The 27,262-nt window shown below is 34.2% G+C and overlaps 1 protein-coding gene across 3 annotated transcripts in view; it reads left to right on the top strand.

The window, feature by feature from the left end:
* Positions 1-27,262, top strand: part of LOC128865271 (serine/threonine-protein kinase GL21140) — a 98,626-nt gene that overhangs the window by 484 nt on the left and 70,880 nt on the right. For 2 of the 3 annotated variants that reach the window (XM_054105426.1, XM_054105427.1), the window contains exon 2: positions 361-649. In XM_054105426.1, coding sequence (XP_053961401.1) covers positions 645-649 — 5 coding nt within the window. In that variant the 5' untranslated portion in view covers positions 361-644. Of the gene's footprint in view, positions 1-360; positions 650-3,548; positions 3,597-27,262 lie in introns of all 3 variants that reach the window. The other variant, XM_054105429.1, reaches the window with a different exon arrangement.

The following is a 27,262-nucleotide window of genomic DNA, read 5'->3' on the forward strand; positions in this document are numbered from 1 at the left end:
GAACAGAAAAACCGACAAAAGGTTTGAACGAAAAAAGTTATAAGACAAATGAGGGGGTAAATAGTGGTAGTAACTGACGAATAAATACTTCTCTTGTTGAAGGGTTGCCAAGTCAACGTGGCTGGAATGAATATAATCGACTGCTATTATCTTTAATTTAATTAAAATTTTTTATGTGTTCGTTTCCTTAAAGAATAACAAGTTCACGCCTCACTGCGGAGAAGTGAATTAATGGACTTTCTTCTATCTTTACACATCACACATCAAATATTTTAATTTTTCTGATACATTACATTTCCTCTTTGCGAAAAGTTTAAAATCCTTTTTATACTCATATTCATAATTATTTTGTGTATTTAGTGATTTCAAGTGTGGAAATGTAAAGATACATCGATATCCTTATTGGCCTATAAAAAAAAAAACAAAAAAAAAATAAATAAATTCAACGGAAAAAAATTGTTGCTCTTTTAGCTGAGCATAGAAAACTATTGTCATTAACATTCGTTGAATTGGCGATAAAATAGAAAAAATATAAAAACAAAGGGTTAGCAACGACAGCAAAAACAACGACAACGGCGACAACTACCATCTTTCTGCTTCCGAACGATATCAATTTCCGCTGACGTCGGTGAAAAGAATAATCAATGAGGTGAGTAAAAATTTTTAAGTTTGGTGGTTCAAAAACACACTTGCAAGTTCAAAGGCATAAGTAAATAATAACGTCCCCTAGCAAATTAGAAAACTGAAGTATAGTTTCGATAGAGTTTTTAGCCTGATAGGCATAAGGCGCTTTATTTCACGCAGGTGTATAAACAGTTTTTTTTGTTTGGTTGTACAAATATAAATAACATAAATATGTTTTAAACTGATAAAAAGTTGGATTGGAGGAGTTTACAATTTGGAGAGTTTTAATTTTTTAGTGTTTTTCTTTTTTGCGCTCCTGCAACCATCAAACTCCTCTCTCGTAAAAATATACCGATAAGCAACGCCTAGTCTCTACTTAAGGGGTTATACGCAGTTATGAAGCAAATAAAAGACGGGTTGTCAAGGATTTATCCTGAAGAAACTTCAGAATATTTTAATTTGAAAATTTTTGGCGGTTATAAAAGCATCCTTCAAGAACGTAACAAAATTTTTTATTTATGAAAATGTTGATTATAGAGCGCGCTGCAGGCGATTTCTGGAACCTCCTTTAAAAAAAGACGATTTACGGTGTACATCGTAACTCAGGATTGGATTATCTGAAATCAAAAAACCAAACAAATTTTGTTAATATATTAGATTATCTAGTAATTAATCGTTCGGCTAATCAAAATAGTGAATTTTCACAAAATGGCAGCTTTTAAAAGAAATGATTTCGATTTTTACGTTAAAATTTGGCCGTAAATTGATTATAAAATAGAAAATAAGTATCAGATTTACAAAAGGATCGATTAATTACTAGAAAATGTATCTTTAAAGATTGAGTTAAAACGGTTGACCAATCAAACAAGCCGTTTTCGAGATATCGTGTACACCGACTTGAAAAATGCCGTTTTGAAAAAAACACGTTTAAAGTTTCAATACCTACCTTAAAACGTGCCGAGGCATCTCTACATATTTAGGTATAACTCCGAAAGTATTGCTTAGATCTACTTCAAATTTCGTGCGTATACTTTTGAATATATGTACATTACAAAAATGCAATAAAAAAAATCGATTCTTTTGAAAGTCATAACTGCGTATAACCCCTTAATAGATTTTGAATTATATATTAAATTAATAATAATAGAAGGAGGAGCTCGGCCAAACACCCAAAACGGGTGTACGCGCCAATTATATAATAAAAATGTATAGGTTTTCCAACAAAATGTATAATATGAACAATTCTTATTTAATGAAAATAAAGGGGAATGATGGAGAACGAGAAATATGTAGGTGTAAAGTTAAAACGCAAATCATTGCCACGCAAAACAACAGATTGCTAGGAATAACATTCCGTTAAATTCATGTTCCATTGGAGCAGGTGGGGAAGTAAGGCATTCATGCAAAGAAAAAGGAAAATGCTCCTAAGTTGGAGTGAGCTGTCTATAGAGATAAAGGAATGTTAAATCGATCAACCGATCTTTAATAGGCTTTGAATCGACGAAATATAAAAAAAGAAATTTTATTATCCTATGCAGATTTCATACGGAAGAGCTATACGATGAGAGTTGAGTATGTTGAACTGTTAAGACTATTTAACATCTTGAAAACCTCCTACGATAAAATATAAAAAAAAAATTTTATGTAACAAAGCATTGTTTTAACACATTCCCGCCGGCGACCGAATTTGTTGTTCTCGGCATCTGGCGGCTCTGTAACTCCAAGATTGTTTCATTGGACGGCGCTTTTGTAACCGTAATTGCATATCGCTCAGTGAGAGCTGTCGACTATGCCTGCGTTAGATTAAACTATTTCTCTCCTTTCTGCTGAGAAAACCGTTACCAGAAAATCGCCCGATGAGATAATTGCGTCTTTACCACCACAAGCCGTCCAATGGGGCAGGCCTCAATGTACCACTTAAAAATAAATCTATAAATGTCATATAAAACGACACACAATATTGTGCGCGAGGATATACACTAAGGATTTTTTAAATAAAACCAGCTTTCCTTATTATATCTTTATAAATTCAACTTCGGTATTATATTTAGCAAACGTTTCCTGTTAAACCAAAAAGCTAACCGCATCCCTCACTTTGTGTTCTAGTTTGGTTGTTCTTAATATAAAAATCTACTTGTATTTGCTTAACCCAAATAAAGCCAACAAATACATTTATTTTAAGCATTCTCTGGCTTTAATTAAGTAAAAATTTCAAACGCTGTTGGCGGTTAACGCCGTCGCTTATTGGCTATTTTTTTTTTTTTTTTTGTTTTTTCTTTTGTGTGTGTTTTTTTTTATCATTTAACAGAAAAACCGGAATTTTTATAATGCAACATTAAATTTCAAAATTTGTGTATTCTTCACACATATACATACATACATGCATATGTATATGCATACAGACACATAGACTATATAAATTTTAACTGACTTTTTAAGTAGCACATACGCGTAAAGAATTAAGATTTTGCAATGCTCGTAAAATAATGATGATACGCCGGACAAAAGTATCTTTATGGTTACTTCGTTTCGAAGCCTTTCACTTCGTATGACCAAATAAAAAATAAGTTAAGAAAATTTACTTACCTGTGAACATTAACAAACTTGTACCCTTCACTTCCTTCCCCATTAGCATTCAAATTTAAATTCCCATTTTCTTGTTATACAAATGTAAGTATGTTTGTGTGTGTGCTTGGTATCAGTCTCATAGCATTAATGAATATATTAATTGTTGTTGTACGTAGAAAGTCATATTCGCCTTTGCATTCTTTGCTGTTTTTAACACATTTCTGCCGAAGCCATGCGTCGAGTTTATAAGCGTGTGATGATTAGTGTTGCCAGAATTTCTTATGGCAACCGGCTAAGCGGCAAAACAAATGAGCGGGTAACATATTTTTATAAAAATGTAAATATTTTCTTTTCAGGAATCATCAAAAATAGCATAACCTAACTAAGGATGACAGATTTACCAGGTTTGGCCAATAACTATGGGGAACAACAAAATTTTGAGGGGAACCTCGGCGCTCACGTCAGGGGGAAATCATGTACTCCATAGATGCCTACTTAATTTATATCGCATATACATATGTACAATCAAATGAATCGCTATACTCAACATGGCTGTGGTCATTAGCACATCTGTGTTATTCTACCAACAATTATAGAATACAAGTTTACACTGATTAAAGTTAACAAATGAGCGTAACTTTGCCGGGATGTAGTTCTTGTTGGGGTGTGTGAGAGCGCTCAGGAGAGAGTGTCGAAGTAGCGAAGACCTTTTTAAACAAATATAAAAAGTTAGGTTAGGTTAATACAATATAAACAACGGCAAATATAGACTATAGAAGTCATGGATTATTAGAAGCGTAGAAGCGAAATTAAAAGCATTTTACATACTTTTGGGTTTTGTTTTTAGAAATTGTATATTTGTATAATATGTGGGGATAGTGCAAGAGCGAATTAGTTGTTTTTTTCACTACAGCTAACAAATCGACTGCCCGCTAAAGCCAATTTTTTCCGACTAAACGAAATTGCAACTGGCTAGATCCAGCCAGAAAGCGGCTAAATCGGCAACACTGGTGATGACTCACAGCAAGCTCGTGTAAGAATACAATCGCGTTTAAATTGATATATTAAATTGTATGTGCAAGCAAACTGATACTCGCCAATAAATATGTGCGCAAGTATATGAGTAAGTGAACGCTTGTGTGGGTTGTGCCATGCACGAGTATCAGTTTCCATTTATCTATTCCTATTGAATTCACATTTCGCAAAATTTATTTTTATATTTTTTTTTTGGTTACGTTGGTGTCATAATTTTACCGATTATGAAGTAGTTTTTGTTTTTTAATCGTAAAAATAGTTCTTTATTATTTTATCTACATCCATATTTACGAAGATTATTTCTGCAAAATTCGATAATGCTGCCGTATGCAAATATTGTTTCTGAATGGGAAAACCTTAGTAAATTTTCGCGCATTTCTGATTTGCGCACTATCTTTGGGTTGATAAGAAATTTCATTGATAAAATTTTATTTTGCATGTATTTGGTTTTTATTACGAAGCTTTGTCTATAAGCAAGCAAGAAAGTGTTTTTCAAAGAAGCGGCCGCATTTTTTTTTTTCAATTTATATTTTACTGTTGAAATTCAATAGTTTTTTGAAACCAAAATTGCGTTTAAATGCTTTAAAGCCCACAAACAACTTAATTGAATTCTCTTGAATAAAACTCTAAAAATTGTTTGTTAACGTTAAATAAATTCTTTCAGTGGTCACCCTATACTCGATGACATAACGTAATGCATAACTGCTCTCAATAATAATATTCTCTCCTCCCGCGTAAGTTTATAATTATAATTTTATTCGCGCCACTGAACTTTTTAATAAACTTTCTCCTTGAACACTGGCATCTCTCTATAAGTTTAAAGACTCAGAGATACATATGTATTGAAAAAAATGGCCTACAAACTTACGCATGAATTCAATGCGTAAGCAACAGCTTCATAATTGGCAGCTTTTAATAGGCAATTTAAACGTATAATAAATGAGTAGAATATACCACCGGGTGTGTATGCATACACAAACACTAATAGCGTCTACAAGAAAAAAAATTCAAAAACTCGAGAAGCCAAATAATTATAGATATAAAGATAAATCATCAAAAATGAAAACGAAAGTTCAATCGAAATCACAAAAAATACGAAAATAAATATAACTATCAGCGCGGGTGGGGATGAGTGACCACATGCCAAATACACAGTGAAATACGTAATTTGAAGAAAAAAAATAACAACAACAAATACATGTAAACTCGTGCAGCGAAATTCGTATCACGCCAGCATCGCCAGACTCAACACAACCGCCCACCAATCGACGCCATCGTCGCAATCGCCGCCACCGGCCTTTCTCATCAGGGCAGTGCCACACGTAGATTTGGCAATTTGCCGGCAAATAAACACTAAGGCGAACACTGGCTAGCTGACTAGAGCGATGTGGGCTTTTTGAGGCGCGCGCGAGACGCAGCGTACTATCTATATATGCATGTATACACTCTATTAAAAAAAAACGGAACTTTTTATAAATGAAAATAACCATAAAATATTTTTTCCCCCGGTAGTCTGGAGCTCGAAAATTTATGGTATTTTCAGTCATTTTTTTTTTTTTTTCAATAACAAAACTTCTTTTACTTACAAGAAAAATTTTTTTTTTTTAATTTTAAAAATTAAAAAAATGGCGCAAAAGTTAACCTCCCGAAAAATTATTTTATTTAACTTCTTTTACATACAAAAATAAAAAAAAAAATTCTTTTTAAGTTTTAAAATTTTGAAAATGGCGTAAAAGTTGAACCTCCCGAAAAATTGGACCTGGACGGTGTTGTCCATTTTGGCTCTTCTATTAATTTGAAACACAAAAACCCAAAAATGTATTAATCAGCATGACTACAGCTATGCCCCTATGTACTAGAATAAAAAAAAAATTAACAAAATGGCGCGTTTTTGAGTTTGACACTCTAAAAATCGTTTTTTTTTTCGGTTGTTTAATCAAAAAAATACGAAATAATTGAAATAATAATATGATTCTAGTACGGGCGATAGCTATTGAAATTGTGAACAACATATTAAAATTTCAGACGCTTCGGTTGAATAGTTTTTTTTTGTTTTGACAACACCAGACCCAAAAAAAGTAGTTTCGAGATAAATAAGTTTAAAGTTTGAGGTACTGGAGCGCGCGGACCGCTCTCTACCTAGATAATGGGCTGTAGAAGCTATAATATTGGGCATTTCCGCATGAAAATTTCACAGTATATTTTTAAGATACTTTCGAAATATCGAAAAAACAAAAAATCGATTTTTTGAAATTTCTAGACCACCGGGTCCCAAGCAAGAAATGTACATATTCGTGTCTACCTCGATTTTTCGAATTTTGCACGCTTTTCTAGTTATTAAATATACTACATAAATGTCCTTTCTAGGAATCTCGTTGGTGAGTCAACTTAAGTTGGCGGTCACAGTGGCTTGAATCGTTTGCATAGATTCAAGATTCATGGTGCTTCCCTTTCATTGCCAAATGCAGTTTCAGGCAAAAATAATAGTCGCATCGTGTCAAATGTGTTGAATGCGGCGAATAATAATTTGTCTTTCTGTCAAGAATGCACTTTTGACGGATGAGAAACTGCTTTATAGTGCAATAGTAGCAGGTGGCAATTTCGCATGAGTTGATCTTACGAGCACCTAAAGACTCGGAGAAAATGTCTCACAGAGTTTTTTGATGAATCTCAAATTCCATTGGTTCAATGGTTTTCACAGACGATTTCTTATTATTTTTAATGAAATCGCATAAATTTCCGATTTTCTCTGGAGCTAATCCACTCTATAGATTATCTGGTTTTTAATAGAGTATCTGCACTTCTTTTGAAATCGTTTGTGACACTGGGAAATATTAAATTTGGGAACATTTGATGCGTTTCTTTAGAAGATTGGTTCGTTTTTTTGAAATTTCTTTTCCAAGCGCATTTCAAAACATACTAAAAAAGATGACTTAATAACTAAAGTCATTTACTTATGCATCTAAATATCATACCGGTTTCACAATGCGGCAATGCTGGACCAGTGTATCGAGAATACAAACAACAAACACATCTCTTGAACTTACTACCAACTAAAACGCCATCATTACCGAAGATGTGCATGAGTTCTGCTACCTCGGTAGCCAAATCACGACAGATGGTGGCAGCTCGTATTTGCAAAGCACGAACTGTGTTTTATAAGCTTAGCAGACTGTCACTAAGCATGTCACTAAAAAACAAAACTTAAAATCTTCAGTACCAGCGTAAAATCGATCCACCTATGTATATGGTTCTGAGATTTGGCTTGTGTGTGGCCGTCTTCAAACGTTTGTCAAGAAATGTCTCAGAATTATAAGCCGTATCTTTTGGCCCAGAACAATTTTCAAACGGACCTTCTGCTTACTAAAAGCTGTCAAATAAATTCCGCAATAAAAAGACGAAAATGGCATTGAATTGGACATATCTCCCGTAGATATACGAAAATGTTGCCAAAATGGCTTTTCAATGGAATCCGCAAGGAAGCCGGCGCAGAGGTAGGCACGTCAAATTTGGGTGCCCACAATCCACCATCACCTGGAATCGAACAGACACAGATTGGAGAACATTTGTTTCCACTCTATGTTCCGGCGTAATATGCATTATGATGTTTTTCTTGAGGGGTTAGGGGTAGTCAGAGGCTCGAAAAAATTATGATTTCTAATAATTTTTTTTTGCTAGTCAATTGCTTTATTTTACAAAAATAAAAACATAGCATTAATACATCATATTTCGACTTGACTTTAGCAAATTTTCAAAAAAAAAAAAATTAATGATTGTAAAAGTTATTGCTGTTTGCGTGGAGCCGGTTTCCCTTGAGGTGATCATCACAAGTCCTTGGAGATTCATCTAAAACCAATCGGACAAGAGAAATTAGTTTTATTAGTAGATAATCTTGTGCCTAATCGAAGCTTTGTTCTTTTTTTTTTCAAAATTAACAATGGGCGGCCTCAGAAAATATTTTTCAGATTTTCGAGAAAAAAACCTCAATTAACTGTTTAAAAAAATCCAAATTTTTGAAAAAAAAATCCTTCGATCAGCACGAGCTTTTCGTGTTTTTCAAATAAAATTTATATTGAAATCTACGAAGCGGTTTTTAAGTTACAGTGATAACCAGTTCAAAAAACTCAGTTTTGAGAAAAACGTATTCAAAGTTTTGCTATCGATTTATGTAGAGTTATACGCCCTTTGTTAATTGTTGGATAACTCGAAAAGTATTTGTCGGACTCACTTCAAATTTTCACACAATATTTTTAAAGATACTTTAAGAAAATGCAAAAAAAATCCAATTTTTTGAAATTTCTGACTACCCCTAACCCATTAAATAGTTAGTTTATTTTCAATTGAGAATATCTTCTAAATGTATGATTTATCAAGGAATAAAAAAAAAAACAAAAAAAAAATAATAATATCGAATTCAAACATTTATCTCATAACTTTTGTTTTTGATTTTATGAAAATTTCGTTGGTTTTTTTGTGGAATAGGGTGTGTACATGCCTATCTCACATATTTATTGCATACATGCACATACATCCATATATACTTAAGTATGTATGTACATACGAGTATATATTTCCTTTTGTGAGTTAAATCATCCTAAGCGTAATGACACAAACGCTGAGAAATGCGCATGTAGCAACAACAAAACGTATCGTACACAGCATTAAGACGATCACTATTATCAGCCAGATACGGATCAGATGGCTTGGCTGGCAGATGAGCAGTTGGATGTTTGAGTGTGCGCTGCCGGTTCACTGGCTTGGTTTTTGCCTTATTAGTTTTTTCGTCAGTGTTGGCGTGTCTGCCTGACCGCCTACACACTTTTTAAATACAAATGTATGTATGAATGTATACATATACATATAAATACAGGCTTATTTTCACATGCACACAAGCCTGCTTGTAATTAATCATTAAAACGCTGTGCTGTAATATAATTTAAATGAATACTCGCTTCATTCATAGTTGTGAGTTCAAGCTTACTAGTAGTTCATAGTATTATAAACTTTGCAAAGTGTTGAATTTCTCGTGTGTGCCGCTTTATTTTTTTCGTACATACTTTTTCCATTACGTATACGCCACACTGTCCTAATTTGTATATCGCGTGCCTTTTATGCCCAATGTATGAAGTTAAAAAACATATTTGCATATTTATGAATTCGTTTGTTTTTTGTTTTTGATTTTTGGTCGCACCGTTTGCTATGGTAAAGCCATTTTTTATTTGCCCTCATGGTTGTTCTCTTAATTGCCTAATATTTTCCAGTGCCCAATATTAGTTTTATTTCGGTCTTACGTTGGTTTTGTGGTTACATAAAAATCGGCATGTATGGGGAAAATATAATAGAGTAACTTTCAAAAAATGTGTAGTTATTTCAATTGAATGGTGGCTTTCTTTATAAATTGCGCAATCTTAAGACAAACTCATTTCATTCCGTTCATAGTGGTTCACCGCAGAAAAAAGTATTATACCGCATTTCTTCTAATTCTCGAAATAGTTCATTCATCAAATTCATGCAGCGATTTAAGTTAAATCTCTTCTCTAGTCTTTTAAATGGTGTACCCGGAGTTGTCTTCTTAGCTGAATTGAATGACCAAAAGTCAAATGTGACTAAATTAGGTGCATCCGATTTCTTTAGAACCAGCATTAGCGTTGGGCGACTAAAGCTTTTGTGATTCCGAGTCAATTCCCTGACTCTAATTTTTTAGAAACTACCATAATCTCATCCTTTTTTTTAATTTTATCGCTTTTGTCCCTTTTGCTATTCAACATTTTAGATTTATATGAATGAATATGCACAGACTGCCTAAAACAAACTGGTGCCAATGGAATTTGCAGGTTCTCTAGTTAAAAAAATAAAACCGCCAATCAAGTGCTGGCATCGTGCTCAGCACTGATACATAAGCGGTATAAACACCTTCCATGGTGAGAAGATTTTAGAGGTATGACCAATATCAGACCGTTAACCGGCTCTCAGTGAATTTGAAAGCATCAGCTGATTGGCTGACGCAACATGGGCCATGATAGCGATTTCTTTACGCAAAAACTGAGATTGTGTTGGTGATAAACGAAAAATATCAACACAGTCCCCGCTCATGTTGCTTCGTTGTTATTGAACAACGACTGATTGGACGAGTGTCTGAATACATGTATGTGAAATGATCGTGCGGAATTCGGCTGGCGAATCATCCCCTTGACATGGCAGCCGAAGTTCCCCTAAAAATTTTGTCTTTCAACATAGTTATTGGTCAAACCTAGTAATCTATCATCCTTGCCGTGACATGCATCCGAAGTTGCTCGCATAATTTTTGTTTTTCACAATAGCTGATGGTGAAACCTGGTACTCAGTCATCCTTGTACACCCGCCTAAACATATTTTAGCAGACGAGGCAATAAGTCTCTATAAAATAAGACAAATATTAAAATTTATTGACGAAGTTGGGCTCGGAGAACTATTCTAAATCTATGATGTACCCCTTCAAATCTTTCAGGTCGCAATGCTAAATCCCCTCAACAAGAATAATAATAACGCCGATAACCTAGCGGACAATTTTTTGAGCAAAAGGGGAAGACTTCTTTATTGAAATCGTATGTTTGAATTTTTTAAAACGAAAAAAAGAAATATTTCGCTTCAAATAAATTCTTATTATAAAATTGTATGAAAGCTGAATCGAGTTTTCTAAGTCGAAAAGTAGTCGATGTCGAAGCGACCTCATGATACTCTGCTGCGATAAAATTTTATTCAGCAAATCGGTGTTTTCTTTCAAATAATCAATTTTTATTTCAATTTTAATCAGCTTTATTTCAAATTATGGTTAGTGAACAAGACGGACTTGAGCGTTTTGACTTGTAAGGGGGAGGTTTTTCGGTCGTCCAGACACTTTTAAATGCATCGTTTGAAGCGCGGATGTCTCTGGTAGAGCAGAAGCATATTCAATGAGAACCCCGAATTCTGTGAAGCGTACGCCATTTTCAAAAAGATATTTGCAACACTGAACCCAACGTTAGTCAGGTAACTTGCCTTCTCTGCTGCATACCAAAATTCTTTCATCTTCGGAAGTGCAAAGTGGGTTATGGAGGTTAGGATTTGTCCCATTGAACGATGGAGGTCTACAATACCCCTAGTAGAGAGTGCTTACATACTAATTTTTAATTACAATTCATAGAACAATAATAATTTTCTTTTAATGAATAAACCAAAATTAAGAGGTTCAGCGTCGTCAAATTGTGGCTAATTCAGAATAGCTGTAGCAAAAGAACCGGTATCTTCTTATCTTTGCTATTAACGATAAAATTCACGTCGAATATAAATTTATATAAAAGTTAAATATTATTTTTTAATTAACTTTTCACTTGTGTAAAGCAAATTATTTTACACTAGTGGCGCTAACCTCCTCATTTGCTGTTAAAAATCGCCGAGGCCAGTTGCGAGTATAATATATAATATTGCATTTTAAATCTTTAAAATCTTTAATGCAATTTTTCCCTTAAATTATAAACAAATAATTTTAGGTTTTATTTATTGCTTTAATTTCTGCTTTTGTTTATTTTGTCCGTTTTTTTCTTTGCAACGAGTTTGTCATTATACTCTCTTCTCTTGTCATTATACTGCCATGCACTTAATGTGACGGTATGTCAAGCGTGTAGCTCATCAACTTCAGCTTCAACGCCCTCGCAGCCGCAACGACCATATATTGAGATCAGATTTCAAATGCCAGTCTTGTGGCTGGAGCTGTCGCCAACGTCATTTGCTGTTTTCAAAAGCTTTGTTGCAATATGGTTTATAATTAGCAGCAACTGTTATTTTGCCGTTATATTGTCATTGTCGGTGGGCTGTGGTGACCCTGTTGTGCAAATGAGTTATTTCGCCTATGACAGTCACATCATCACATAAGCTCGCCATCACCATGATCTCCATGCTAACGACTCTCAACTTTCATCCTCGTCGTTGTGGGAGGCGTTTCAGTTGAAAAGGAAAAATCAGAAAATAAAATCATAATAAATATGCAATGTCAGTGTTTTTAATGTAGCAGCTGCTTCTTATGTCGTTGCCTTCACGATTCTCACGATGGGCGGGCAACGTTGGTGCTTCATAAGAATATATGAATGTTTTTTTTTCTAATCCATCGACAAAACGCTGACAGCTTTTAAAATGAAGCTAACACATTCATGCAAACTTCAAAATGATCTTGGATGCTGAACGACTTGAGTACAAGCCTACCTACCTACTTCTTCCATTATAATACCCACCTTAAAATGTAATGAGTGAAATGAAGAGTTTTGGCATCGATCTTTTTTCGTCGTATTTCTTGAAGAAAAATAACTTCCGCTGTGAAATAAATGAACGGTTGTTAATATTTGGCTACTGATTTGAAGGTAATTTCGCTCATCTGACAACATTCTCTTTCACTCGCCTTTTTAATCATTACTTTTATTATTACTTTTATTGGTGAATTGCGGTCACCTTAACCATATAAAAAAAAAACATATGCTTCCAATTTAATTTGCTTTCCTTCGTTTTACACTCTTTGCCAAAACGACTAAAATGCAAAAGGTAGAAGTGAAGCAAAGCGGTTAACCTTCGAAGTAGAAGAGTAGAAAGTTAAATCATACTTTGCAAATTTTCCATTGTCATAAAATAGTTTTTTAGTTCCATTGTCGATTTCATAATTTGCTATTAATGTAGCCAAGGGATCAGTGTACCAAAAATGAAGAGTGTTCGGTCAATCTTTGTGACTTCCGACAGAGGTTATTAATAGAAAGTTTTCTATCCAATTGATTAATAAAATTGGGGCAAATTGTAAGACCAGGGACATAAAAGGCGCCCTTTTCGGATAGTCGAATTAGTATATACAATGTTGATACTTAAATAAATATATAAAGCGAGTTTAAGTAAATTTGATTTTCAAAATATATCTGGACAAGGTTGCCATCTAATATTTTAATTGAAACAAACTGATAAATAAGGTATTGGATATCGTAAAATACTACCATATGACGGTTTAGGTTAGGCTAGTAAGCAACCTTAACTAAGACATGACATTCGATGAGTCTAAGGCCCATTGTGATACCTGCATTTGAATTCCATCTTCTAACTAAGTTGCTTCAACCACTTGGATCTTTTTAAAAAGGTAACTAGTCCCTCCAGTGAGACATTTTGCAAATTTCCCAGGTCTTCAAAGAAATAATCACCGATATATTTCGTACGGCTTCTTTGAATTGCAAAACATTCACGCGAGAGGTGTTGTACCGACTCAATTTTTTCTTCATCTCCACAACTGCTGCAGAAGCATTGTGAGGTTTGTACGATTATGTAAAACACTTTTTGGTATTTCTTCGATTTAATAACATTGGCCGCCAAAAAACCTTTTTTTCCTATTTTTCTCTTTTTAATACATTAATTCTGAGGTTAGGCATCTAGGAGTACCAAATTATCCACATTTAGCTTTAAGAGTTTGTTTTTGTCTGTTTTACGTCGATACGCTTAGTACGAGAAAGTCCATTCAAACATAAAATTAATAAAGAATAAAATATAATATAAATTAATAAAGATAAATTACTAAAAAAATAATTTTTTTTATTACTTTATGTTTTTATGATATTTTTAATCATTATTTTTAAATTAAGAAAACTTTCATTGAAATTTATATTAATATTATGAAAAAATCGGTAATTTTTTTCTTTTAAATTATTTAATTTTTTTCCTTCTCTTAAAGGGTGGTTCAGTTTCAAGGGCCGGTGTTGATTTGGAATAAAATACAATTTTTTTAGGAAATTATTGTCATTTCTCTGGTCCAAATTTTCGATGGCACTGAGGCATAATTGAGGTTCTATGACGTTAATGTGCCGATTTATCTCCTCCTTTAGCTCTTGAATTGTTGCTGGCTTTTCGACGTAAACATTTTCTTTCAAATAACCCCAAAGAAGGAAGTCCAACGGTATCGTTGACGTTTAGGTGTGGTTCACATTCAACATGGGCCCTTGAAATTTAACCACTCTTTAGATAAACCATAATTTGACATTCAAAAGCCAGATCTAAAAATCGTGTCGACCCAAGGCCTTTAAATTGTCAAATTTAAATAAAATTTCAAACAAATACATTCAGTGTTTATATAATCTACCTGCCTAACTTTGAAAAAGTGGTTTGGATAAAACGCATTTAAAGTTTTACGATCAGCTCCTTTCAGATCAGTAAGATATCTGCGCAGATATGGAATTGCAAAATAATGACGAAGCTGTCGCGGGCTGGGTAAGCAGCCTTTTTCTCTTTCCGCTCACCATTATCATTTTATTAGCTTTAAATTTCAACAGAATGCAATTGTATGCAATTGCTTTGACGTAAACAACAATAACATTTGATAGCGATCCGCCATTGGTAGGTATAATAGAAATACCATGGCAATACTAATGAAGGAGAAAACGAATGCAAAAAGAATCGCTATACAGAGTGCAGAATATACATATAACTATAACAAGCAAATTGTTAGTAAAGCATAGAAAGGGGAGTTAATTGAAAGGTAGGAACGCTCGCCAGTCGACGAGCAATAGGTGCATATACATATATATTTATCAGAAGCAGGCCATTTCGATAGTGAAAAGTGAAAGTGTGATGGAATTTAATACGTAGAAAAAAACACGAAACAGAGCAGCAGTGCAAAAGGCTTGCAATTTGTTGCTATTAAAATTAGTGAATATTCATAATGGAACATAATACAAAATCATAATAATAACAACAACACACATTAGCAAATAAGTTGCGTGTGCACACGTATTTGCGCAAACTCGTCCATTTCAGGTGTCATGCGCATTCATATATGTACATACATACACACATCCACATGTACCCAAGCAGAGTCTGCGTGTATTGTAGATATTACTCGTACACTCGCTCATACGGACATCGCTTTACTGCTGCGCCGGCACTCGTCAGTCAATGCGCAACGAACAGCTTGTAAAAGGTAAACACAAACAGCTGTTTGGCAAGCTCAAACCGTTAGCAATTTAAGCAGTATACATATATACATATTTTCACATTCATACATACTTACATATGTATATGTAAATATCTGCGCATCATGTTGCAAATTAGTGAAATACACGAACAATGTTGCCTGCCGCCATGCCAACGCCGCCAATACAGATCAGTGCACTGCAATGGAATGCAGTCTGTGAGCGAAGCGGCAAGGCACACAAAAAAAAAATCCAATAAAAAAATAATGACTTGAAAACACGTCACGCAATGTATACGAGAATAGCCACGAATAAGTAAAAATAACACACAATATGTATTAAAAGTGACGTGAAGTCATTTCTGTTGTTTTTGCTTTGTGTGTTTTTGTATGCTAAAGCTACGTGATGCTTGCAACAACAACGCTGATGATTTCGTCGCACAATTATTGCCACTTGCTTGAGCAGGCCGGCTAGCCCGAAAATCACCATACGCGGCGTAGCAATTGCACTCACTGCCCATCCCCTATATTGCGCTGGCTGTTATGCATGCACAAACATATGCATATACACATGTATATGTGAATGCATGGATAGGTAAATATGTGGATATACATGCGTATAAATGCACGTATGTATATGCATGCAGGCGTGTACAATTCACTTTGACTGTTGTGCGATACATAAACAACAAAAAAAAGCAAAAATAAAAGCAAAGAAATGACGACGCATTCGATCCGAACAGCCCACGTCTGTTTTCTTATATGTTTGTTTTTGTATTTTCGTGAGTTGTTGACTCTTTGGAACACCTTTTCAGGTTTCGTCATACAAACGATTTTCAGATTTTTTATTTTGAGTTCCTTGATGAGTGCATGCGTTTAATTCATTTCTTGCTTTATTTTCCTTGTACCACGCCACGGGCAAAGTATTACTCATCCATCCACATCTACAAGTATGTACAAGACAAAACAGTAGTTGGCACGCAAACATAATCAAAGGCAATGGCAATTCAATTGCATGAAATGGCAAAAACAAAAAACAACAACTTTAATGTACGAATTGTAAAGCGCATGTGTTTGACAAGTGGTTTGACTTGCAAGCTATTACATAAATGTCATTCTATGACACATTGATTGTGCTTTTTTCATTTAAGTATACATATGTACGCACACATCTATAATGTCCAAAAATACTTAAAATTATTTCGTGCGATTTGGTTTATTGTTTATTACTTAGAATGCGCCAAAAAAGGAATAATTCAAGTAAAATTTGTAATATCGGAATGAAACCGAAACGCTTATTTGAAGTTGAAATGTGAGCTGTGTAATATGAAGTGCATATTCAGGGAATTTTTGATCAAGAACGAAACTAATACAATCCCAACAGCCATCGAATTCACCTGATATAGCTCCCTGTGATTTGTTTTTTGTTTATATATATTTTTTGTTTGATCGAGTCAAAAAACCACAATATTGGAAAAATTGAGGACGGCTCTGTTGGCTATACCGAAAGTAGATTTTCCAGTAATGTTTCGAGTGTTGGGGAAAAGCTGAGTGCTGGAAAAAGCGCGTTGCAGTTGACGGGGAGTACTTTGAAGACGATAATATCAGTTTTGTTGAATAAACTTCTATTTTGAATTTTCTGAATTTATATTCCGGGAACTTTTTGATCAAGGCGGTATACCCCAAAGTTAAAGTTTCTTCTAATCAGTTACTGCTCATAGATACAGGTATGCATTTTCTACATAATATACAGGAATGGCGTTATTTCTGTTTATGAAGGACTCAGAAAGTCCTTTGGACTCCTCGCCATTCAATTCCCAAACTCATCACTGGTCACTGGACGATCGGCATACATGCGGAAAAGCTAGGGTTACCATTTAACCCCCATTGCAGAAGCTGTGGGGACCTTTCAGAGAAGGAGACTGTAGAGCAGTTTCTCTGTAAATGTCCGGGTTTGGCAGCTAGATTGTGAACCGTGAAAATGATTTCAAAGGCATAACGTAATCATTTTCACTGCTCACTTCACCCTAGATGTCTTCAAATAATTGTATCGGCATAGAAAAAAATTGGAAATTGGTACATTATCTGCATGTGGCGGGTGCCCTCTAGCCTATTTCAAGTCTAATAATTTTTTACTGTAACGCCAGCCAATCAAACAGCAGATGTATCAGTTATCAAGCGTCTTCGTAGATCACTGTCTCAAATTTCCATAGCCCATTTTACAAACAATATGACGTGCACACGGTTTGTATTCGTCCACAATTTTTGATTTAAAATAAGATGAATAAGCTCTTTTTATATGCGTAACTCAGTTCACAGCAGCCATGGCATGAAAGAAAAAATAAAAAATGTTGCATACCTTCAGGAGAACTGGGGAATTATTTGCTAATTTATAAGTAGTTTCTGTAGATGTTTTACGTTCTTGTTATTGTAGATTTTGTCTGAGAAGACCTCTCGTGAAATTTGCCGGGAAATCATTTTCTAGCACATTTTAACCCTTTAGCGACCTCACAAATGCATTGGTTTTCAAACGTCTTCAAAAAAATGACCAAAAATACCTTATTTTGAGGAAGGTAATGCGCTAAATTTTTCCCACTTTTTTTGAAAAGCATACCATAAAGTAAAAATTAACCTTAAAAGAGTTGTAAAATAAATTTGATCTGGAAATGCAAAAGGCTTCAGGGGTTTTATTACTTTGATCCTAAATTGGTTTCATTCCGCCCCAGACAATGATCCCAAAATATTTGCAAAGCAGTCAGTATTAGATTGGCAGCCGACGTAGCCGAATGGGTTGGTGCGTGACTACCATTCGAATTTCGGGGAAACACCAAAATTAAGAAAAAGTTTTTTCTAATAGCGGTTGCACCTCGGCAGGCAATAGCAAACCTCCGAATGTATTTCTGCCATGAAAAAGGTCGTTATAAAAAAATATCTGCTCTGATGTTCGGAGTCAGCATGATACTGTAGGCCTCTCCATTTGTGGGACAACATTAAGATGCACACCACAAAGAGGAGGAGGAGCTCGGCCAACACCTAAAACGGGTGTACCCGCCAATTAAAAAAAAAAAAATTCAGTAATAGACTAGCTAGACTTCTTAACGAGGTACATATGCATCACAAAACATCAAAATACATTTAGGTCATTTAAACAGCTTCGGCGCAATGAGAAATAGCGAAATGCATCGATGAAACGACAAACGTACTATATAAATTTGGTATAAATGATGAATGCAACTAAACAATACAAAGCAAGTACTATTTTGAAAATGAGCAGTGCCACGCCCACTTTTTTAAATGTGTGTATCTCGATAAAGAATTAATAAAAGGCGCTCAAACGGCTTAAATATTATGCTACTAAGATTAAGTCTATATTCAAAAGTCAGGGTATAACAAAAACTATAAGTAGAGAAAGAACAAAAAAATATTTGAAGTGTTGCAGATGCATGCTTATTAGTACTAATGCTCTTACGATATCTCAGCGCAAAATAAATTTTTGTTGTTGGCTTTATAAATAAATTTTTGATTTCTTTTTTGTTTTCATTCTCCTTTCTTAAATTTTTTGAAATGATATTGTTAATAAATATAAATAAAAAATAATAAATAGTAAGTAATAAATAATAATAAATAATAATATTAAATAATAATAATATTATATTTATTTATTATAACAATTTATTTTATTTTTGTTTTATTTTTTATTTTCATTTATTTTTAATACGTGTTTTCCTTTATTGCTCAATTCTTTTTTTTTGTATCTTAATTGTACTTTATTTTGTGTTGTATTATATTCTGTTTTTCTGTAATTCGTATGCATATATATTAATATGTGTTCATGTGCATATATCATATATATATACATACATACATACTCGTTATAAGTATTCAAGAGCTTTCTCAGGCTTTTGAACAAAACTGTTTAATGCCCATTTTTTCATATACACAAACACACGTAGTAACTGCTGTTGCTATGCTTTAACTCTCACGATGACTAGAACTACTACCGTTATAGTCATTGTCTTTTCTTCACTAAAGAAACAAAAAATTAATAAACGAGTACGAGCATGAGTATAATGAATAACAATACGAGTATAAGTATGTCAAATGAGAGATTTTTACGAACACTAGTATTTTTATTACTACGTTTACATCAGTTAGCGACTTAAAACTTTCACACTTAAATAGCTTCATACTTATTATGTCATATGTTACGCTGTTAAGCTATGGAGTTAAAACACAATACAATAATTGAATCAACTGACATGCAATGAGCCTTATAATTGGTGTGGGAACAGGGTTGTAATCGAAACATGCAAAAACAACTTTCGCATTTTTTGATCATTTCTCCTACCGCGGCTAGATTCCTCTCTCTCAAATATTCGCATCAATTACGGTGCTTTGAAATATTTAGCGAAAACTTGATTTTATGCATTCTAATTATGCTAACTGTGACATAAATGTTCTTATGTGTTCAATCGACGAAGTTTGGCCTTAAGCTTACAAAAAAAGAAATGCTATCTAGGCTTAAAAAATAATGCGAAATCTGCATCTAAAATTCATATGATTTCAGGTTGATATCGAATTTGACATGACACGCTGTTCCCAATTTTTGTGGCAAGCGGTCCCCCATTCTCTATTATTTATAATCTTTTCACCCTTTCGATTGGCTTAAAAAATGACCGAAAATCACCCAAATACAGAGTCTCAAAAATATTCGAACCAATATTGAACAAGCAATCTAATCTGTTGAGATGCGAAGAAAGCTTACTGGGACAACGAGTGCTTGGTGAAAAACTAATATATTAGCGGGAGAAAATTTGATAGTGGATTGCAAAAATGAGATTTTTTGACGAAGTTTGCAAACTCCATAGCATGTTGCTATCCACATTTCCCCTACTTAAATTCATTTCATAAATATAAATCACAAGAAATATAAATGATGCACAAGTATAACATTTGCGTGCCTGCCAGCTATGTGTGAGTTCAATGCTTTTTGAAGCAGTTACCTGACCAAAGTAAGTAAGTACTCACCTCTTAAGTACTCTTCCATACATTTGCTTATGCAGCATAAAGCATAACAGTGCCGGAACTTAAAAAGACAGCAGAAAATAGCACAACAAAATAACATTCAACTTAGCAGCGAAATGGTCAAATAGAAAAGAATACAACAACAACATTAGATGTGCAATCAGTAGAAAGTGCACTCGTCGACTTTCTTAACACATTCACATACTTGTATGTACGTACAAGTATGTATGTAGAAGTGTATATGAGCTACCTTTACTTAACGCCTATTTCTTTTGCCGGCTTCTTTTCACCAAGTAAATGTAAGCCAAGTATTGGCAGCGCCAAATCGACTAAAAATCTTAGCGTCACAATCGTGCACTCGAAACTAGACTCAGAGTACAAAAGAAATAAATGCGACTAAAAAATCATTACACTCTGAAAACGACGTATAGAAGAAGTATAGAGTCAATCATTCATGCTCTTCCCCTTTCGGTTAATATAGACGAAACTCAATGTATGAATGAATGAGAGTGCAAATTACTCTAGGGAACAGCTTAAAATTTCAATGAACTTTGACGCTAAAATCATGTTAACAATCCAACCATCCAGCAGCAGTGAAGAAATATTTGCTAAGTTATAAGCAAAAAAGCTAAAATAAAGAATACGAGTATTGTAAAAGCAACGCACAAAAACCGGTCACTGACTGTTGTATTTGCGAAAAGGGCGTTTCCCGCAGGGGTAGCGCATTGGTTGTGCTTGGCAAAGCAAAATTAAAGACAAAAGCAAAATCAATAAATTGCAGTCGGTAATGGGTAATATTTAGTCGTTGCTGAAATTATAAATCAAGGCAAGCTAAAAAAGTTACATTTATGAACCTTTGGCAGTAAAAAGCGGAAATAGATGAAATGCAAAATTGCCAACTCTGATAAGTTAAATGATTGTAAAGAAATTAATGTCAGCAAAATTCTAAGTAATTTTCGCCGCGTCTGTGAATATTGTAAACTAATAAAATGTACAAATATTGAAAATTATTTTTTTAATACCAAGGCACGTGCTAGGTACAGCCTGCGACATGGGAAAGCACGTCAATATTCTCACCAGCTAACTATTTTTTTTTTGTGCTTGTTTTCAATGTTCATTCGTTTTTTTTTGTTTATAAAAGTGCTACTTGTCTCACAAAAACCATATATAAATTCAAGTTTCAAACTTTAAATAAAACTTAGAAAATTTTCACAAACGCAAACGTTTATCGCAATTACAATTTTTTTAATTAGATTTAAGGAAAAAATTCTGTTATGGAGTTTTAAAGTTGTTTAAATTATGTTATAATAAAGTGCAATTTTGAAGTCGCTAAAAAGTCCCGTTATTTTTATACTTTTTCCCTTGACGATGTTGTGCATTTCCCCATGTAACAAATGCTCGACATTTGGAAAGCAAAACAATTTCATAATTCCGTGATTGAAAACAGCACTACCCCCTAGTGGTAAAAAAACTGGAACAGCTTATATCAATAATTTTCTTTTAAGGCCAGTTTTTACCATGAAGAAAATGTTCAAAGCGCTTGAAAAAATCAAAGTTGGTAATTAATGCCTGGTCTGAACTTTACTGCGAAGGCGATAAAACCGCCCATCCAAACTACATATCTTAGCTTCTCGCCAGTCGCTTAAGTTGTGTGGGGCCCGTCGTTGTCTTGATCGAATTAGCGATCGATTCCATTCGCTAATTCAACCACTTCTGCTAGATCGTTTGCTTCAATCTGGTCAGTTGGTGTTTTTTTTAGCTACATGAGAATTCTCGACATCTATAGCTATTGTTTACCAGCTGAGAATGGCAAACTGTGTTGACATTTCTGTTCAGTAATGCTTGGCGAGTAATCTTGAATCGTTTAACGCGGGATCAACGCTTCCAAATTGTGGAAATTTACTTTGAAAAAAATAAATCTGTTCGCGAAGTTCATAGAGCTCTGGCGGCATCATCGGTCCTTATATCTCTCGAAATGAGGAAGGAACTGATGTTACCATGAATGGCTAGCGCTAGTGAGCCATGCTGACTGAATTTTTTTTCCAAAAATTAATCAGCGAAACATCGACGACATTCGGTTCCAACAAGACGGACCAACTTTCCACACAGCGCGTTTAACATTCGATTTATTGCAATATTCAAGCCACCATTGACGCCATACGGCCGGATTTATTGGAAAAAGTAGTCGAAAATTGGACCTATCGAATGGAAATATGCCGGATATCATATTCGAAAAATAAATTCGATCAAATTATCTACCAGATTATAAGAAAAAAAAATCGATCCAAAAAGAGGTTGTCTGTAAAGTCGGTTTACTGACGATAGTTTAACGTGATAACGTCATAAGAAAATACTGATTGAATGGTTGCATTTTTCAAAAGAAAACATAACATAACATAACATAACATAACATGTAATAACATAACACAACATAACATAACATAACAACATAACATAACATAACATAACATAACATAACATAACATTACATAACATAACATAACTTAACAAATTACCCCGTATTAAAGCACTTATCAACAGCTTTCATTTGATACCCATCTTGTACATACACAACCAAAGGTTACCCGTGTCCACGTTTTGACCTATATCTCGAGACCCCAGTCACGGAGCGGCATGAAAAATACTCTGTACTAAAGCATTCACCAACAGCTTTCATTTGATACCCATATTGTACATACACGTCCGAAGGTTACCCGGGTCCACGTTTTGACCTATATCTTGAGACCCTATCTACCAATAGGTATTCAAACTATACGGAAATCATCTTCAATACCTACTTAACAATGTGTGTAAGTTTGGTTTAATTCGGTTCAAAGACACGGCGGGTCCACGTTTTGGCATATATTTCGAGACCCTAGTCATCAATAGGTATGAAAATTACCCCGTATTAAAGCACTTATCAACAGCTTTTATTTGATATCCATATTGAACAAACACATTCTAGGGTCCACGTTTTGGTCTCTATCTCGAGACCCTAGTCACGGAGCGGATGGAAATACTCTGAACTAAAGCATTCACCAACAGCTTCCATTAGATACCCATATTGTACATACACATCCGAAGGTTACCCGGGTCCACGTTTTGACCTATATCTCGAGACCCTGTCTACCAATAGGTATCCAAACTATACGGAAACCATCTTCAATACCTCCTTAACAATGTGTGTAAGTTTGGTTTAATTCGGTTCAAAGACACGGCGGGTCCACGTTTTGGCATATATTTCCAGACCCTAGTCATCAATAGGTATGAAAATTACCCCGTATTAAAGCACTTATCAACAGCTTTCATTTGATACCCATATTGTACATACACAACCAAAGGTTACCCGGGTCCACGTTTTGACCTATATCTCGAGACCCCAGTCACGGAGCGGCATGAAAAATAGTCTGTACTAAAGCATTCACCAACAGCTTCAATTTGATATCCATATTGTACAAACACATTCTAGGGTCCACGTTTTGGTCTCTATCTCGAGACCCTAGTCACGGAGCGGCATGAAAAATACTCTGGACTAAAGCATTCACCAACAGCTTCCATTTGATACCCATATTGTACATACACATCCGAAGGTTAGCCGGGTCCACGTTTTGACCTATATCTCGAGCCCTATTTCCAAAATAAAATATAATCCATGTTACTCGTGGAGGATGTAGCTTTCGAATGGTGAAAGAATTTTTAAAATCGGTCCAGTAGTTTTTGAGCCTCTTCATTACAAACAAACAAAGTTTTCCTCTTTATAATATTAGTATAGACAACATATCTTATAAGGTATATGGTAAATATTACCATAAATTTTTTCCTTCATATATACAATAATAAAAAAATTAATAATAATAACATTAAAACAACAGGTATTATTAACAAACTTGGTTTTATTTTAAATTCTTCAAGTGAATCAAATTAATAATAATCAATAAGAAGGCATATGCAAATACAAATACGTGAATTTATATATGTACATATGCGCATATACATACATATATACGCTCACTTAAGTAGGAGATAGCAAGATGTCGAACGTTGCCGTTCGTTTGCTTTGTTTGCTTTGTCGTTCGTTCCGTGCTTTCGCTTGCAGTTCATTCAATGCAATGAGCAAGGTAACGACAAATGAGCAAGGTAACGGCAATGAGCAAGGTAACTACATATGAGCAAGGTAACACTAATGAGCAAGGTAACGACACATTTTTTCGTGCGTGCAGCCTGTTAAATCGAATTATAAGACGTTATCACGTCAAAATGTTTCTGTTTTGCATTATCATTTTAAGTTATCAAAATCTTAAAAAAACACCCGATATAATAAAGCTCCAAATTAAGTATATGGTTCAATGGGAAGAAGTTATAGTAGAAGATTACCTTACAATCCCACCAAACACTTAGAAAAACCTTTATGGGCATCGATTCGGGTGTGGTGTAAGCCCGTCCAGCGCAATTTCGGTCAAATTCGATATGTTTTAGCAAATAATCGCGGTAGTCAATTCGGTCCAAAGCGTTCTTTGGAGACAATGGGGGCAAGACCCACTGATCCTGCTTTTTTGGGTAAAATAAAAAGAGCTCTCATATCAGTTCGAGTCGACAATTCAATGATTTTATTAATATTTTCGGTGATTCGGCCTATGATGTCTCAGCTTCGGCATTCATATTACTAGGGTGGATGGCCAAGGCGAAAACTTAGCGCCCTTTGAAGGTTAGTGACCACTGCAATTCAGGCTCCACCTGATGGATTTGAATGAAATGTATAAGGCAAAAAAAAACTAGCACCTATCGAAGGATTTTTGTTTTGTTGAAAACATCGTCTTTTTTTTAATAATTTGGTTTGATTATGAGTTTTCGTTTCAAAAGTCAGGTGTAAACTTTTAGAAATCGTCATTCTGTAAATTTCAGTTAATTTTAATTAAATAGTCAAAAAAGGGTTAATTGTCAAAAAAAAAAGAAAAAAGGTAAACTAGTTTTCCTAGTTTCATTGATTTTAGATGAAGCAGTGCTACTTGAGGAGTGCCAGACTGGCATTTCAATTATTTTACCTACCTACAGAGTTTCGAAGTATTATTTTTTTTTAAATTTATTCTAGTCAAGCTAAAACTTTATACAAACTCAGTTTTATTAACTTATAAAATGAATTCAGTTGCTATCCAAACAAACAAAAAATATATAAACTACTATTTCTTCATAGCTCTGACGTCGCCTTACATGCAGATTAATTCAAACTCAGAGAGTATTCACTCTGAGAGAGCTGTCAGTCATTTTCGAATTTTTTAAAATATAGGCATAGATATCTACATACACACATATTTAGAGGTTGCTGTAAGTACTGGCGCTTTAGGCAAGACGTCCAGCTGTGTACATCAAAAGTAGCTATTTTTTGGAAGTAAGTAAGCAAATAAGTACCTATAAAGAAGTATGTGTACAAAATTATCTACGCAAGTGCATACACACAAGCACACACACAGTTGTCGCCACTGATAAACTTTGCCACTGAGCCGATTATTATTTTTGGAAGTCTGATATTAAATGCACTTGTTTACAAATATTTTTTACGCGTCGGAAATTCGTTAAGCAGTACTTATCGTTTTGGTAGGAATTTTCCTAATAACTCTATCAATTAGTTTTACTAAGTGTGATAAGCTCCCTTCTATTATAATAAAAAACTACTAATTGAGTAAGATTATGATTTTTATCTACATTATTGCATTTTTTCTTCCATTTTAGTCACATGCAGCAGTAATAAATAGATGAGATTTATCAATTTTCCCATTACACCAACAATCGAATAGTTTCGAAGAGCACACACGACAGCATAAAACACCTGTGCATCTGTGTATGTCTGCTAGGCAAAAACCAATTTGAACACATTGTTTACCACCCCTCATGTCTTGGCTACCGTTTCTGTGTTGACTTACCGCAAATAATACTCTCTTTGGGTTGTAAAGAAAAATATAAAAAAAAAGTTTTTGTTTTTCCCGGTTGCAAGAAAAAATTTCGAGTGCTAAACGTTTTCATTTTCTTTGTTTGTGTTGACATTTAACCAAAAAATGTTGGCAGATGTTTAAGTGGGGAAAACTCACCACATCACACTCCACCGGTACAGCAGCAGCTTCTGTGACAGTGTCTACACCCACAGACTTACAGCTGCAGTCAAAATAATAGTAGTATACCAGAAAGAAGAATAAAACAACAAATAAAAGTAAATTCAATTTGTTTAAGATTTTGTTTCATAATTAGAAAAATTTTTTATCTAACTTATAAAGCGTGCCAGCTCTTGACCATTGCTTCTTGTAAGGGATGAGGACACCCGACAACATGAAAGTGTGACGATTACAAATAATTTGTTTGGCGAATCTTTTAGGCGTAGTACTTTTTCACATTCATTCACAGGTAATGAACTTCAAAACATGTTTTAAAAATATAAAGAAAAATTAAATCATGCCCCATGGGACATTTTTTTCACGATATTCCTTTTGTCCTATCATAAAAGGCCCCTCAATTTTATTCTGAAATAAGTAAAAAAATACCTTTTTTTCTAAAATTTGATAAATTATTTACGAAGTGTTTTTCAAAAAAAAAGAAGAAAAAAATACACAAATAGAAGTTCGTACAAATTGTTTTGCTAAAAAGTTGTGCAGCTTGTGAAGATGTGCAGCAATTTTTAAGACAATCGGTTGAAAGCTGTGGTTTCGACAAAAAAAAGCAAAATAAGATAAAAAGCTTTTGCACTTTCCTGTTGCGTTGTCTCCAACTAGTTATAATTTTTCTAATTATTTAGATATTTTTATCGGAAGCATCTGAAGATATTCTTATGCCAATGTAGCTTAAAATTAAATAGAAACAAATCTGGTATTTTTGAAAATTTCAGGGTGACTTTTTTCTTTAAATGCATCTAAATCTGACGAATGCCTCGAAGTGTATTAAAAACTAATTTCACTTTTTTGTTTTGAATTTTTGTCTATGAAAGTAAGTTGTTATTTTGACATATTTGTTTTTAAATACAGAAAATAATACGATAAGAAACTTAAAAATTAATGTTTTCTAAATCTGACGGATGGCCAA

This window comes from Anastrepha ludens, chromosome 5 (genome assembly GCF_028408465.1).
Source record: "Anastrepha ludens isolate Willacy chromosome 5, idAnaLude1.1, whole genome shotgun sequence".
Classification (NCBI taxonomy): domain Eukaryota; kingdom Metazoa; phylum Arthropoda; class Insecta; order Diptera; family Tephritidae; genus Anastrepha; species Anastrepha ludens.